The sequence below is a fragment of the Telmatherina bonti genome, assembly GCF_933228915.1.
Source record: "Telmatherina bonti genome assembly, chromosome: 8".
Classification (NCBI taxonomy): Eukaryota; Metazoa; Chordata; class Actinopteri; order Atheriniformes; family Telmatherinidae; genus Telmatherina; species Telmatherina bonti.
In genome coordinates this window covers 25,566,534-25,584,380 of record NC_136626.1, presented here as the reverse complement: position 1 = coordinate 25,584,380, position 17,847 = coordinate 25,566,534, and the positions used below count along the sequence as shown (strand labels likewise).

Below are 17,847 nucleotides of genomic sequence, written 5' to 3'. Positions count from 1 at the left end.
AAAACAGAATTATAATCAGTCATGTCTGTCTTGTCTATAAAAACAGAAGGTTTTTGTAAAGTATGAAGCACAAATGCTATGACATCTGAGATGGATGCAAACTCACTGCAACACTCAATGCGTCATCGTTCTGGTGAGAATTATTCAATATTTAAATGCATAACAATATGGTCCAAGCATCATCTGAACCTCCTGTGAACCCTGAAACTGATGTCAGCCTGAACAGGTGAGGTCTTTAGGACCATGAGGAGCGAGGAAAGAGGCAAGTTGTCCCTGTAGAGGGGAGCATGGGGAAAGAGTAGTGGAGCTTGGTTTTTGTGTGGCTGGGCGCAGATCCCGGTGATGCTGCTCCAGTGTTGCATGCTGAGGAGTCCCGACGCTCATTCCCAATAGGATGAAGACGCACTTTGCTCGTAGAAGCGAGGGGAAATGAAGATGAAGATTAGAGTGGTAATTAAGAGTGAGAGCTTTGGGGGAAATGTGACTGTACTCTTCCTTTGTGTGAAGCTTTGGTGTTTTTTGCTGTTCAGAAATGAGTTGCAGATCGTGCTCTGTCATCCATTGGAACGTAATTGCACTTTGTTACATGTTTGTAACAATCATAAAGGGAATCTTAGAAGAGCTCAGCCGTGTGAAGTTCTTTTTTTTTTTTTTTTTTTAAATCGATTAATTGATTTATTTTATTGTGTGTGGGGGTGTAATATTGACATTTCAAAGTTGAGCAGCCTGATTCGATTTTGCACCATCTGTTGAACCATGTAACCCTGTTAACAGAGCATGTTGAGAGCATTTGAGTGGCACAGCTGACATTTTATTTGCAACCGTGCACGAGAGAAAGCGTCGCTATTATTATTGTGTTGCTTTGGCGTAGAGATGTGACATTCTTTTTTGCAGCAATTATTTGATCAAAGATGCTATAACCCCAAACGCTGATCTGGACAACTCTGATTTAATGTTGTCTACCATGTGTCTTTGTAGTGCCAAGGGGTTGGTGGCATCATCGTCATTACCATGGTTACCAGCCTTATGATAGTGTACAACAGCAGTTCAACTAACAGATCATCTTCATCACTGTCTTCCCGTCGTTTGGATGCTCTCGTTCCAGCCACAAAAAGACCAGGCAGAAATGCAACATCAGTCCTGCAGGGGTACGCAGGTGTCATGGATCATAAGGTAAACCGGCCCCATCTGTGTACATGGTGAGACGAACAAATGCCTTAGTCAAAGATTGTGGTAATATTGCACCTGGTTTTTTTTTTTTTCAGCTTATTTGGAAATAACACATTTAGTTTATTTGGCTTGCAAAAAAAAAAAAAAAATAGTCAGGGCAGCAGCACAGACTGAAGTAAGTTTAAAGCATCACACAGCAAAAGAGAGACCTCAGCTGTGTATTTGATGAAAGAGATGATAGTATTTGGGGTGGAATCATCCTTATTTCAAAACAGAAAAAGTGGCTTGACTTATTCCAGCCACTGCAAATGAGTGACTGGTGTTTTACTGAACTGTGTTCAACAGGAGGGCCTTAAGAGACCAGAATCTTGATCAAGGGTTCTTACATAATGCAGAGAAATAAGGAATTTGGTATTAGTCTTTTTCACATCTAGTGAAGTATATAAAAAGAAAAGAGAATTGAAAATTATTTGCGTTTCCAGGCTATCTATTTTGTTTTCTAAAGAACAGAATAAAAAAACAACTAATTGTATTTAACATGTAATTTTTCTCTTTGTCATAAGACCACACAAATTTTGCAAGCCACACACACACACACACACACATTCAAGTGAAGGGTCTTCACTGGTTGATGCTCATGTAAAGAAAAAATATTACTTCCTAAATTGCAGTGACTCCCAGTGGATCTACAGGAGTGTCAGCATTCAGATGTGTGTTTTTCTTTTCACATGCACTTTGTCTACTTGTTGAAAATACAGTGAGGGACGACTCATCTGACGACTCTTGATCTAGTTTACTCAGAAATATGGATTTGTTTTGCAAAAAAAGGATACAATGGCCCTCTTTTCCTTGTCATCTGATCAGAGATTCAGGAAGCAGCAACATAATCACAATGTCCAACTCCGCTTGCTTGTGTCTCTTCCATAAACCTAAATGCTGATGTGGTTTTATTAACTATTCTACAGACATCATGTCGAGCTGGGGATTGAAGCTCCTGCCATCAAAGCAACAACTACAAAACCCCTTAAAGTCACAAGCTCAGCTTGAACCGAGCTAGTGTTGACTTATTAACCGCTCAACTGTACAATAGCTTTTAGTGCAACTGATGTTAAGGCATTTGTATTCATTGTGTTTCACCACTCACTTATTGAAGTTTTTTATTTTATCATAACACCTGTCTGTGTTTGTAATCAGTCGGGTATTTAATCTGTATTCAGATGAGAAGCATACAAAACAGATATGCTAGTGTGTAAATGCACCATTATGAAGTGCGATAAAATACAGTTTTCAGGGAGAATTGACAACTCATGTTTGTCGTTTAAAATATTTTTCACATTTTGTCTTTCAAGCAGCTCATTGATGTCCACAATAATTGTAAAGTTCCTGAAATAAGTAAATAGTAATATATTCAAATTTGCATTACTGCGCTGAAGTCAGTCAAAGATTTTCTTTTCTGTAATACCTTAATAAAATCCTGTAACTTCTTAAGCACTGAATGCAAAAGCTAAATTTCACTGGATAGGACCACCTCCAATTCCCTTTATATAGTTTACTTGGTTTTTTAATTCCTAATTAATGTGATAATCATAAATTATTTAGAAATAAATGCTCTTGAAGTGGGATGGCTTCTTTGCTACTTTACTGTACATAATTGCAGTAAATTTTTTTGGCCATGCAAGGCTGTAATGAGTTACCCTGAGGATCCGTAATTCAGCCACACACAGGGAGTTCTGGACAAATGACCAGTTTATTGGTGGAGTATGAACAGAAGATCAGTCCAGGGGAGTGGTCTGCAGAAGAAACCAGGCAACAGCTGGGAGGTAAACAGGATGGCAAAATACTCATCCAGGCAACGACAAGGCTCAGAGATCCAAAGACAGGCAGGGTTGGTAACCAGAAGATCCGAAAGGTAGCGGTATCCGTCGAGGGCAAGGCAAGGAGGGTAATCCAGGGGCATGAAGCAGAGGGTCGGCAACTGCGGAACGATCCGTAGACCGCTGGAACAAAACTAGACATAGGTCTGATTATTATCTGGCAGAAAAGGAGGGATTGGAGGGAGCTTAAGTAGGCAGTGAGAGAAAAGGAAACCAGGTGAACTGAATGAGGTAGCAGAGGCAATTAGGAAGCCAGCAGGTGGATCGAGTAATCAGTGATGAGCGCCAGGAGATCAGGGTGGCAAAAACATGACACAAGGCACCAAATGTTAATGTAACGACACGCAGAGGCTCATCAGCACACAGTTACTGTATGTTCACACATTATTTCTTGCATCAGTGATACAGATATATATGCTGGGAGAAACAGTACTAGCGTTTCTTGGGCAGAACTGCACTGTAAAAATTACAAGGAAAAAAAAAAAAACTAATCAAAACACATTTGTTTACAGCCCATCTTTTATTGCCAGTTAATCAATGAGACGAGCGCATGGGTTTGATGTTAGGTTTGAAGAGAGAGCTTTGATCTTGATGCTGGATGTGTGTCTGGTACTTCAGTTTGTTAGATTATTAACCTCAGAGTTTGCTGAAATGTTCTAAGTAACCATAGCCAGACCCCAATTAAAGCTGATAAAAAAAAAAATCTAATCTCAGCTACACATTTTGCCAGTGCTTGAGAAAGGTGAAGTACTTGCTTAAAATTTGGACAGTATTTTTTCTTCTTTGATTAACCCCTAGCAGATTGATGGGGAATCCAGACTGCAACAAGCATTTTCTCCCTTTTTGTCACGTCCCGTTGTTCTGCCTGTACCCTCAGCTGGGCCCACAAGAATGACTAACTTCAGCAGACCTAATATACAATCTGTCGAGTGGGTGGAATCAGTCTGAACTGTTCCCTTTGGTGTCATCTGAGGTCTTCTGCTAGTGCTGGAGGGAATCTTGGCTTTGACACAAGAGCACAAACACACACACACGCACACACACACTAGTGAAGTACCACTGCAGACAACCGCATGCAAATTCTCAAACATGCAGTTAAAATTTTATGTCCTCGTCAGCTCCAGAGATGCTTGAAAATGTGAGGAGAGCTCTGTCTGATATGCCTGTTTATGGCCTGTGTTGAGAATATCTTCTCAGCATGGGCTGGGATTCTTTTAGAGGTGGGTGGCGGTCTGTTGCCACTTTGCTTGTATAATTATTACCAAAGATGGGGCATAACACTGAATGCACTAGTTGCTGAGAATACCCTGCTTCACACAGCTAAGGGTTAATGTTTTGGCTTTTCTGCCCTGAGAGTAATTTAATTTTAACAAATTTCTGAAATCCACAGATCTACAAACTACAAAATGGACTTAAAAGCTATGGCACATATTTTATGTGTGTAACTTCAGCAACTCTATGTTTTTATCTTTTCTCTTCCTTTTGCAAAGTTTATAGGTCTTCCTTCATGTCTTCTCTTTGACAAGTCATGGTAATGATGTAAAATGGCTGTGTTATTCTCTTTTCCTCCTCATCTTCTGTCCCTCCACAATGTTTTGCTGGTTAAACATACATTGACCTTTGAATTTGTGTCAGCTGAATCCATATACATTGGCATTTATAAGCTGTAGTCACCAAGCCTGTGTGAGAGCATGAATGTGGATACACAGCCTTATGATGTGCCTACTTATTATGGGCAGTGCTTTTCTGTGCTCTCACAGCCTCTAATACAGTTGGTCTTGAAGAAATATCCACCTTTAGAAAGTCAAAATTGTATTTCATCTCCACCTGGGTAATGATTAATTTACTGACTTAACATGAACAAAGGCAAATCATTATACCAGAAAACGTTTATATATATATATATATATATATAAAAATTGAATTACAAAGACAAACATCATATATAGCCCTCTGCTAAGGTTACTTAATGGATGAATTCACTTAACATGTACATTTTAATTCCAGGATGAACAGTCATGCTAAAAGGGATTTTATAGTTCAGTTTTGATTTTGTTGTCTGTCTTGTTGTTAATCTACCTTAAAACTGTATAAATGCACATAAGCTGGAACTAACTAGCCAGATGAGCCAGCACTATATTAGAGATATGATCTTATGAAAAATTATTTTGCATCTTTGCTTTAGTTTTCTGCCACCAGTGGCCGAGCCTCCCCCCTCTCTTGGCTTGGTTGGCTGTTAAAGGGAAGAAGACAGGCACTTTGATCACTTTTGCTTTTATTCCCTCAAATTTAAAGTGAGTTCAAGAGAGCAACTAGAATGTATGTCACTGGCAGAACCTTAATGAAATTTAAGGAGAAACAGGAGGATTTCACTGTAATTAATTGGTCTCTGAGAAAGGGAAGTGGCACCAGTCAGGAAGCCCTCACAGCATGGAACAGGTGCTGCTTAATAAATTTGTACTCTCAGCTGAACCATTAGCCTGATTTCATGCACTTCAGAGACAATAGTTTAATGATGATTAATGTCTAAATGATGTTCTAACTCTGGAAGCTAATACAGCTACATTCGCACTTGTACTGAATCAGAAATAGTTTACACTGGAGGACGTGGCTGGTGAGCTTCTCTGTCTGGTAATTGTCAACAAATACCATTGGAAGTATAAAACTAACAAAATAATAGATTATTATTAAGTATTGTCATTGTAGGTAAAACTAAGTATAGCCTAGTTTTGTAGTTCTGTGGTTATCAGAAACTAATAAAGGCAGTGCATCATCACACAGATGTGGGCCAGTGGTGGTGGGGTTGTCTGCACTCTGGCAAATGCCCATCTCCTTATTTTCCAGCCCAGTGGTATCAAGAAATTGCAAAAAAAAAAAAAAGAAAGAAAAAAAGCTGCTTATAAAATAAACAAATTAATATCAGTATAGTACAATGTAAGATGTTATGATATAAAGAACCAGAGCAAGGATATCTTATTTAAAAAGAAACTTGTTCTACATCATGACCTCTCATGAAATTTGAAAGACCTTGGAAGGGCTTTAAAACGTAATATAACAACTCAGGCATTTTGTGCTGATCTACTCAAAAACCCATTTAATTTTTTGTAATGTAACATTGGTCTCAAAATCAGAGATAAATGCAGGATAAATCCAATCTTTCGTTGAACACTTTAACGACAGAAAAATCTGTGACAATGAGCAGGATTAAAAAGTCTTTTGGAACATATTATTTTTTTATGTTTTATACTGCAACATTACATGACTTATTGTAAAGTGTTTTAGTTTGGTTTGGTTGTGTCAGAGTTTATTTCCATGGAATCACAAGAGATTTAAGAGAAGCTCAGTTCCTTTGAAACACAGATGTGTTCCCATGGAAACGCTTACCTGAGACATTGACAGGAAGCTCTTAAAAATAGTGCAATTTCAGGTTATTTAAATTAATTTTTTATAAAATTCCTGCTGTTTCTTAGATTAAAAGAAAAGCATGAATATGTTAATGTTGTTTGTTTATTACATTAAATTTCTGTGAACATATTTCTTTACTGTTTGAGATGATTTTCTATTAATTGCCTCTTAGGCCATGCATGGTGGTACTGCTCTCTAATTATTAGATTTATGTAGCCACCCATACTGCTCAATTGTGCTCTGTTTTGTAATCCTTTACTGCAGTAATAATTAGGAGATATTCCCATGTTTTTTTGTTTTTTTTTTAACATACAATATTATACATCTACAGAAATATACAGAAACATTTGCAGAAGCAAACTCTGTAATTACAATTTATGTTTGTATATTTATTTCTTTTAAAGTGTGTGGCAGTTCATTGGATGACTCATTGATGCCCACTGAAGTGACATTGTTGTCTATATATGATTTGTTTCTGAGTGTATCAGCCACATACAGTAGTTTTTGGTAGTAATCCTGTTTTTGATCATGATGCCTTGCATAGTTGTATAAGTAGATGCATGTGAATAAGGAATCTTGATGCACACTTCATGGGCTCCCTCAATGCCCCTTTGGAATTCAAACCCTTTTTTGTTCTATTTGTATTTATTCCTCATTTCCAAATGTCATAGAAAGTTTTGGAAGAAGAGATAAGCTTTTGATTTCAGCCTGGGTCTTTTTTAATTTAGTTTTGCCGGCATACTCAGACTGCTATGCTACATGTTGTGTTTGCGCATTTGTGTTTTTCATTCGGTTTTGTTTTTACCTTTTTTGGAATAAAATTGTACTTTTTTTAAATTGAGGAATCTAGTTCAGACAAATGACATTCGACATAAAAAGAGCTCATATATTCATAAACTTAATAGATTCTTGTGACAAGTACTAGTTTTCTTTGTTTAGTTCTGGTTTCTATATACAGTTGCTCACACATTTTTCATGTAAGTTTTTGCTTTTTGAATTGTGTAAAACTTCAGTGTAAGCCCCTGTGCAGTTTTTGGCAAGGTAAGTGATTGGGTTTATTCTGGATACAGCTATGATTCTGGGTTTCCTCTGAGAAAGTGTACAATTAGAGACCATGCAGATTACCACTTTTAGGTTATGATAAGCCCAGAGCGCATTATTGATTAGGGCAGAAGACCACGGTCTACAAGATGAAGTACTCACTATGGAATCCACAATTATTCAAAAGCACAGAAATATTAATTAGATTCGGATTATGACTCACATCTTTTTGCAACTTGCAGGTCTTTACACACATAATTCAGTTTTCAGTTTTCTTGCTTCTGGAATATTCTCAATCTGATTTTAAAAGTATTTTTCACTTTGATGCAGTCTATCTGAGCCTATTTCCAGCAACATCATGTCAGAGGCTCAGAAGCTGGCTTTCAGGGACATTTGTAGTATTTCACAGGCATTTTAGACTACAAAAAAGCCAAAAAGCCTCCAATTTATTTTTACTTGTTCAACAGGTCCCTTAACTCTTGAGATAATTGAATGTTTGGTAGTAGTAGTTGTCTGGACACTACTGAGTGAAAATGTAGCCATTTTTATATTGTGTGTATGAGAGGAAATAGTTAAAATGGCTTTGACTTTTTCCAGCTAAGGCTGGGAGGGTGCATTTGTGCAGTGAAGTGTGTAATTTGTTCCTACCTACCTGTTATTGAAGGAATGGGTCTGTTTACACAGAGAGCACATCCTGACAGGAAATGGCTTCTTCAGGGAAATGTCTTAGAAATGGAAATAAGTGTCCCTTAGTGCATAGAAATAGCATTTGTATGTATTTTTGCTTGTATAAAGAATAAGTAATTTGGGATACAGATATTCTTCAGACAGTTGCAGAATCTTGCCAGAAAAGATTTTATTACATGCATGTGGCTGCATTGAACACCACACTGAGATTAAAGGACTCACCCAGACATTGCACACTCACTCTCACACGCAGAGAACAGACACACATACACACCAGGCAATCATTTGGTGCGGGGTCAAAGATAGTGGAAATGAATTATAAATATAGCAATGGGAATAACAGCCTGTGGCAATAGTGATATCACCTGTGTGTATGTAGACAGACTCATATCCCAACTTCAGAGCCTGATGGGAGTTTGAAACTCAGAGCACAGTTCAGAATGCCAATGTAGCTCTGTATTAAAGTTGTAACTATTTTGTGTGACGAGTCTTTAGTTATTTGCCATTGGATCATTCAATCTAATCTTTCCTTGTTGTTGTGTCCACCTGGCTGGTGGACACAACAACATGAGTGATCAAAATAATTTAAACTTATCCAACACAAACTCTGCAGCACAACCCTGCGTGACTACTTACAAAGCTCACTCATATAAATTATCCATCATCCGCTGAGTGTACTGGATTTTCTATAATGGATTTTTTTCACTAATGTATGAATGTCTTGTTTTAAGGGAACATTGCTCTGAGGCTGCATTTGACTGCATGATGTTGATACAGAGTGAACTCTGAGTAGAGTAGACCCTGCTCTACTGTCAAACATAATAATTTGCATTTGAATCTTACAGCTCTAAACAAGTGTAGCTGCTTAAATCAGCACTTAACTGTTTAATCCTACTGACTTTGAATGCCATTGTTAAAAAAGTTAACATCTGGAGTTTGGAGAAATCCAAATTTTATTTTGATTAAACATTTTTATGTCCTTATTTTACAGAAATATAGCTTTGTTTTTACCTATGTTGACCTGATAAATAACTAATGGTAATACAGTTTAACCACGACAATACCACCAAGTTGCCGGCGATCCAGTAGAACATCTTATCGCCATCTGGTGTTACTGAAGAGGTTACCTAAAAAAACTGTAAAATACCTCACTTTCCTGTTTGCCTGTAGGCTACTATTTCTTAATTGGTAATAGTTAACATGTTAGCTTTTTGAGTGTGTGCATGTTAGCATGTAGTTCAAAACACCACTGTGCTTGAGTCTATTTGCAGATTCGTAGCATGACACGGCCACTTTTTACCAATCTCACTAACAAGCCATAGCCATGACTTTTACTCAATACTGAACAGTTTTTGACAATTTACAACCACATGAACACCTTTTTCATGCTCTTAAAGTTATTTATTCAAGGGTCAGGTGTCCCCTTTTCCCCTATGTCAACCTTCCGTTTCCTCAAATATTTCTTGAATCGTCAAAATAAAATAATCATGTTTTTTATGTTATTATTTACTTTAGATGCTTTAGTACCACATAAGGATAATTAGCAGTATGCACATGTAGAGCAGTCCCTGATCTGTCAGATGGTGAAGGAGTACACTGATTTTAAAAACAATATAAAAGACTTTTGACAAAGCAGTGAGATGGTAGAACTGAGAAAGTAGTCATCTTTGATTCCAGAGCAGCTCAAAATGCTTAATAAACTACAAAACTCTGAAGCAAATTAAAAAAATATCTTATTGTAAGTGAAATTGTTTCTGACCTTTTACTTTCAGCCTCTGAAAATGCACTGCAGGACTTGCGCCCTGGTGACTAGCTCTGGCCAGCTGACTGGAAGCATGCGGGGAGAAGAAATCGACCGATCTGAGTGTGTTATTCGTATGAACGATGCTCCAAGCACAGAGTATCAGAAAGATGTTGGTCGACGCACAAACCTGCGTGTTGTAGCTCACTCTAGCCTCCAAAGAGTACTGCGGAGCAGACAGGAACTGCTCAATGGGAGCCAAGACGCAGTGTTCATCTTCTGGGGACCAAGCAACTGCATGAGACGGGATGGAAAAGGCCATGTTTTCAACAGCCTCAGGCTGTTAAACCAGCTACTCCCCAAACTTAAAATCTACATAATAACCCGAATCAAGATGCTGAAGTTTGATGAATTATTTAAAAAAGAAACAGGCATTGATAGGTAAGTATTTATAGAATAAGTCTTTTATTTGTAAAGTTTGTTTCCATTTAATCAAAAATGCAAGGATTAAAGAACATAAAAAAGAGGAAATGAGACAGAAAAACTGTTCTCAACTTTCCCATTTTCTTTCTTTTAATTCATTAATTGATTTATTTATTTAGTTGTTTTTTTGCTTTGCAGTGACTATTATATTATAATTTATAAAAAATTAGACTGCAGCAGGGATACATGATTTGGCAAAAGGGCTGCAGCCCTGCAGGTTTTTGTTGTATACCTGCTCCAACACACTTTACTGAAATTTAGATGATCCAACAGACTATAAAGTTCTTGACAATGACTCTTTAATTTGAGTCTAGTGCCCTCGTAGGACTGGATTGAGTATCACCGTGCACTACAGGAATCAAGTTGCAGCTCCAAACAGACACAATCTTTTGAACAGGATTCAGCTGTCTGTAACTGGAGTATTAAAAGAAAATTGGGTTGTTTTTCTTTCAGAGGCAAAGGAGTTGCTTAGTTTGGAAGAAACAAAACAAACTTTATCATATACATAAATTTACCTTAATCATACCTGATAATTGTCTCATTGTATATGTAAGAAAGGCAATTGAAATGTGGAAAATGCTGACTGAATATGACTATTACAAAAAATTTGACTGACATAAATACAGCTATTCATATGAACCTATTTGCATGTGAGTAAGCTGACAGGATGATAAATGGATATTGCATTTGAATGGGAATCTTCTCACTTCAGCTTTTGTGTGATTATAATTGATGTCAGAACAAATGTATTATTTGTCAGCATCTTTTCACTATTCTGCACATTACAATGAATATATTATGACTTTTGCACAGTTTCGCTTTAGTTAACTCACAGTCAGTTGCAGTATTATTCTGTATTTTTCTTATAATCCAGGGTGATTAATTAGACAAAATCTAAAAATAAGCTTTCAAATAATTCAACTAATACTTAGAAAATAGCCATCATTATTACTGTGCTGCATATGCCTGAACTGGGCAGAACTGATCATCTCTCTTATCATCATTCCAGGAAGAGTTCCAACTCCTGGCTGAGCACCGGATGGTTCACTATGGCTATTGCCCTTGAGTTGTGTGATGGGATCAATGTGTACGGCATGGTACCACCTAATTTCTGCAGGTTTGAATCTTTTTATATGCAAGAATTGAGTTGCTTAACAATTTAATTCTGCTTTGCAGACAATTACTCTGGAAAAGCTAAATATGGCCTCTACAGTATTACTGTATATGTTATTGTTAAAAAATAGACTTGTCAGCCTTTTTCGATAGATAGATAGATAGATAGATAGATAGATAGATAGATAGATAGATAGATAGATAGATAGATAGATAGATAGATGATGTATAATTATATACAAGTTTGGTTGAAAGTGGCATACAGTATGTCAAGAAAAAAGTAAAGCACGATCAAGTGACCTGCAGGTAACAGTCACTTTATTATTTATTAAATAGATATAATTTGCTGAAATTTGTGAACAGAACTTCCCAATAGAACTTAAGAATTTAACAGAATATGATTTTTAGCTTTTAGGAGATTATAATTTAAGTTAATTCTTTTTTTTCTTTTTATCAATAGTTTTCTCTCTAATAACTCCTGAGAGAAATCTTTACACGATCCACACACATCATTGCCTTCTTCCTTTCAAAAGCTGATGTGCTGTTGATGTTGATCAACTGGCGTCTCTTGTAATTTCATCAGAGTCTTTTGCTTATTGCAGTAAAGAATTAAGAAGTAGATTTATGATTTGAATCTGGTGTGAAATAAGAATTTCAAGATAGTAAGTCATTGCATATTTTTGCATATATACAGTGATGCTTACACCCTTTGGTAATATCACTTAAGTGCCAAAGTAATTCACCTCTGCATCCTGTCAGTGGTTGGATTAGGTTTAAGTTGACAAAGTATTTTATTTCAACCTTTTCATGTATAGTGACCCTATAGTGGACACCTATTTCCAAGCTTTTTTCATGTGTATTCATGAATGAGGATGGTATTTTTGTAAATAAACCACTTCGGATGATAGTGAGTCAGCCAATACGTTTCCGCTCACTAGAGAATAAATAAATATATGATAGGCTATAAGTGAACATAATGTAATTTTGCAAGTTTGCCTTTGCTATAAATAGGAAAAGAAAATCATACAGCTGTATTTTATACAAGATTTACATAATATAATTATGATTATATTTCATTTTTATAAATATTTTATAGAATACATGAAATTAAATCATAAATCTGGATCAATTTTAATTAATTCATACATGAAAGGACTAGGAAAACTGAATGACAAATATTTCTCTTACTAGTTTTAACATAGTGGTTACAGAGGCAGATATGGGTCTGGAGGACTTGAAGTAAGGGTCTTAGCACCACAGGAGCTTAAAGCATGGTAACCCACTTTTGTGTAGATCAGGATAGATCAGGATGCTTCCTTGCTCCAGCACACCTTATTCAATCAAATTGACCTAACAGCTTATAAAGCCTTTATGGAGCCTTTCCCAGCAATTATCAGGCAAAAAGGTGCCAGTTCATCGCAGAACGGATGGCTAGCCAATCGTAACTATAAGATTTATCAAAAAGAAATGTTTAAAGCCTGATCTTTGATTTAAATTTTCCCCTCTGGGATTAATAAAGTATCTTTGATTTGATTTGATTTGATCTTAAAGGTAGAGAGTGAGAGTGTCTGCCTCCTCAACTCAAACTGGGAACTTGTTCCATAAGAGAGGACCTTTTAGCCAAAGGCTCTGTCTTCAATTCTACTCTTAGACACAATAGAACACTAAAGTAAATCTGCAAGCTAAGGGTGAAGTATTTGGGGACATTGAGCATTTCTATTGATGAGGCGGCCAACCGAAGCTGTGGTTATAAGATCCTTGGTGCCAGCTGCGCCTGTAATCATTAAGTTCATTGGTGGGCACCAGCAATGAGGAATGACATCAAGCTGAAGAAGGAGTCCTACTGGATTTTTTTGGCCTGTGTAACTCCTGGGGCAACTGATGTGTATTGTAAGGCTCAGCAGAATATGGCTTTGTTGGTTGCTGAATCAAAAACTCAGGCATTGGAGGAGTTAAAGAAGCCATGGAGAATGACTTCTGGATGGCTTCAAGAACATTCTGGTTCACCATTTGGCAGCTCAGGGGGGTGATGCAGTACGCCATTAATGCTGTGTACAATGGGGATATGGGGCTGATGACTTAGACTTGGGATGTTATGGAATGATGATAATATGTTGAAAACCTCCTCAAGCCCACTGACACATCTTCTGATGAGGTGATAGAGTCTGGGGACCCATCGGTGGACTGTCTTATCTCCAAGGCTGAGGTTAATTAGGTTGTATCTCCGGACTGGCAGACTTGTGCATGGTTCCCCTGTTCAAGAAGGGGGACTGGAGGGCTGCTCCAGCTACAGGAAGATCATACTTCTCAGCCTCCTTGTAAAGTTTGTTTAGGAGTTCTGGAAGGAGGGTCTGTTGGATAGTTGGATAGATAACCTCTGATTAAGGATGAGCAGTGTGGTTTTCATCCTGGTCATGGAACAGTGGACCATCTCTACACCCTCTTCATTGTTTGGGAGGGGACAGGGAAGTTTACTCAATCACATGTGTTTTGTGGACTTGGAGAAGCTGTTCAACTATGTTTGGACTCCTGTGGGGGCTGCTCTGTGAGTATTGGGTGCTGGACCCCTTGTACAAGCTGCCTAGTCCTTATGCAACCCCAGTCAGAGTTTGGTCAGCATTGCCAGCAGTGAGTCAGATTAGTGTCCAGTGAGTGTTGGACTGCAACAAGGCTGGTCTTTAGCATTTATTCTGTTCAGAACTTTTATGGACAGAATTTCTAGGTGCAGCCAATGCATTTTGGTAGCCGCAGAATTAGGTCTTTGCTTTTTACAGATGATGTGGTCATGTTGGCGTCATTGGGGCCATGATCTCCAGTTCTCACTGCAATGATTTGCAGTTGAGTGTGAAGCGGAGAATCTGCACCTGCAAATTGAGATCATGGTCTACAGCTTGAAAAGGGTGGAGTGTCCTATGTTCCTACCGCCACCTATGATCATGAACTGTGGGTTGTGACCAAAAGAACAAGATTCAGATACAAGTGACCGAAATATGTTTCTTCCACATGGTGAGCATATTCTCCCTTAGAGAGAGGGTGAGAAACTCGGTCATCCTTCCAGGGCTTCAGAGTTGTTACTGCTCACAATGCCTTCCTAGTGAGGTATTCCTGTGAGGTCCTCACCAGGGAGGAAACCCTGGGAAAGGACAGCCTGGAGGGATTGTATCAATGTTTATTTTTTATTTAACCTTTATTTAACCAGGTAAAATCAACTGAGAACAAATTTTCATTTACAATGATGACCTGGCAAGAGGCCCCAGGGATTTAAACAAAGAAAAACAGACAAAACAAGATCAAACAGGGCCAGAGAAAAACAGGCAAAAAGGAAACAATATAGGCAAATGAATTGTCACAACCAAAAATAAAGAGATTATGAATTTAAAACCACATAAATAACCACTAAAATATATGGAAGGAAACTAGAAAGGAGGGGGGGGGGTCGGTGTCAACAATTACAACTGAATGCTATGGCATGTTTTAGTTTCAGTTTAAATTAGGCAATTGATGGGAGAGCTGAAAGTTTGAAGCTTTAAGTTTTGGAGCAAGTTCCAATCTGTCACGATGAGTGCTAGAGGTGAGGACTCAAATGCAGGAAGCCAGGCAGGGATGCAGAATTATGCCAGTTTTTATTAGTTGAGGCAGGACCACAGGAGACCTGGGACACAGAGCGCAAACTAAACACAATGAACCCACATAGGAGAACAGACAACTAATGGTATAACTGCACAAGGAAAAAACAAGACACAGGTGAGGTGAATGAACTGATGAGGCTAGGTGAATCAAATGAACAGGAACAAAGGCTAGACAAAAAAATGACACAATCCTTTGCTGTAGCACAGGGGTCACCAATTCCGGTCCTGAAGGGCTACCATCCTGCAGGTTTTATTGTTTTCCAGGTACACACCTGACCCAAACCAATGGCTCATTAACAGGCAGGTGCAGAAGATGACAACAAGTTCTTGGAGAACCTTTTCACTTGGATCAAATATGTTGTACAAGGGAAACACTGAAACCTGCAGCCTATCAATTGATACAGATATAGATCTTTTTTAAGACCTATAAGCATTTTTCCTCTTGACCTGGAGAGATGATTTCTTTTGACAGATTCAGTTTGTTATTTCCTCTTCAAACAAGTGAGCCAAATAGCTCATTAATTAAAACGGACAACGTCATCTTTAGCATCTTCACTCTGTGATTTCCTGTGTGCTGACAACATTAGTTTGTAAAAAAACATACTGCCTCCAGTGACATCTTCTACATCAATTAGTGACATGAAGTTAAGACTCTGCAAACATTCATCTCAATGTTTTACAATCAAATGAACATGTCACTAGGTTTTGAAAAACATATCTGCGGGTCATATTAACATATAGAGTCACTGGATAATCATTCTGTTTTTACTTAAGCAACAAGGACAAAACAGGCATTTTTAAGTATGTAGGGCAGATTGCAGCAGCTCTTGTGTTTCACACAGAACTCTTCCACTGAGCTTGATGTGACTGAGAGTGTCACAGGAATAAGATGATGTATAATGAGCATTTCTCTGAGCCCAGACTCTTCTGATCTGTTCTCCTGTGTTCTTGTCTCCTTTTATTCCCCACTGTGACGGGCTTCCCCTCTATCGCTGCATCTTATAATTATCCCCACACTAAACCCCCATCCTTCCCTTGCACTTTGACTCTGTTTTCCTTTTCATGCTTCACTCCTCTCTCTCCTTCTCCCTTGCAATCTGCAAAGATCTTCCTCCCATCCCACTGTGCCGTATCATTACTACGAGCCCTTGGGGCCGGATGAATGCTCCATGTACCTGTCCCACGAGAGAAGTCAACGTGGAAGCCATCACCGTTTCATCACAGAGAAGAGAGTGTTTTCAAACTGGGCTCGAACTCTTAACATCCACTTTTACCAGCCAGACTGGAACCCTGCTGCTGTCATCTACAGTGAAAACAGCTCATACTCAACAGTTCCAGCTGGATCCTGAGGCTCACTCCGCAGATGATCCCCACAAAAGTGAAATATATTTCTGGACAGTTTCCAGTGCACAGATATCCTTTCTGGCTGTTAATAATATACGAAACAGCAGAAGGACAGAACAACCTGCTTGTGCCTGTTAGCTGAGTATCTGAATGACTTGGCAGTGTGGGATCATTGCACAATAGCAGCACAAAGCCTCCAAGAAAAATGTGAACATCTAACTAATGGGATAAATGTTATACTGGAATCAAGGTCATGGAGGCTGGCTAAAAACTATACATTTATTATAGGGTTGCTTTCTTAACAATTTTCATGTCAGAGTGGTGACAGCTGATAGAAAAGTAGGTTACAGTATGGCTGATCAGATACTTGTGATACTACATCACATCCTTTGTACTGTGTTAGTAATTAAATGCATTTTTATATTTAAATTAAGTTATTATAATTTAGCATACTTACATCAAGTACATCATGACAAGACCACTGAATCCTGGAGCTTTGAATACCAAGAGGACATATATATACACACATATACATATATATATATATATATATATATATATATATATACATATATATATATATATATATATATATATATATATATATATATATATATATATATATATATATATATATATATATATATATATATATATATATATATATATATGTATATATATATATATATATACATGCCTGTATATATATATATATATATATATATATATATACACACACACACACACACACACACACACACACACATACATATATATATATATATATATGTGTGTGTGTGTGTGTGTGTGTGTGTGTGTGTGTGTGTATATATATGAAGCTGTGATGCCAATATGGGCCAAAATTGGGCAATTGACAATTGCTCCCGAACACCATGTTGAATCAATGTTGAAGGTAAAATGAATTTAACCTGGTACAAGCAAAGTATACTTCATAAAGTGGACAGCAAGTATGTGTCATCTTTGGGAAAATACTTAAAAATGTGAAAGAAAAAATGGTCTTCTTATAGCTGCCAGCCTTATACCTGAGCTACAAATAATATTATTGTGTATTCTTGAGGATATATGTCACACATTTGTTCATATGTCCTAATGTAATTTGCATTTATATACAATCCATATTTTTAAAAAATAAAAATTTTGAGTTTTTTCTTTTTTTTTCTTTTTTTTTGCAGATACTTTTCAGTAAACTCTTTCCAATCCATATGTCTAGTGTTGTCTGCCATGATTTGTTTTTTTATTAGTCAAATGAGTATTTTTCTTTTCTGATTGTTATGCTTTTTGTCTAAACACATGATGAATTGACTATTATATAACAAAAAGGGACATTTTGATTACATCA

At 37.4% G+C, this 17,847-nt stretch overlaps 1 protein-coding gene across 1 annotated transcript; it reads left to right on the top strand.

Moving 5' to 3' along the window:
* Nucleotides 1–429: 429 nt before the first annotated feature.
* Nucleotides 430–16,492, top strand: st6galnac5b (ST6 (alpha-N-acetyl-neuraminyl-2,3-beta-galactosyl-1,3)-N-acetylgalactosaminide alpha-2,6-sialyltransferase 5b; the record flags this gene model as incomplete). Its single annotated transcript, XM_079244999.1, has 5 exons — nucleotides 430–450; nucleotides 979–1,173; nucleotides 9,950–10,359; nucleotides 11,411–11,518; nucleotides 16,249–16,492. 5 exons carry the CDS (start codon nucleotides 430–432, stop codon nucleotides 16,490–16,492), a joined length of 978 nt encoding a protein of 325 aa, XP_079101125.1.
* Between the last annotated feature and the right edge of the window lie 1,355 nt (nucleotides 16,493–17,847).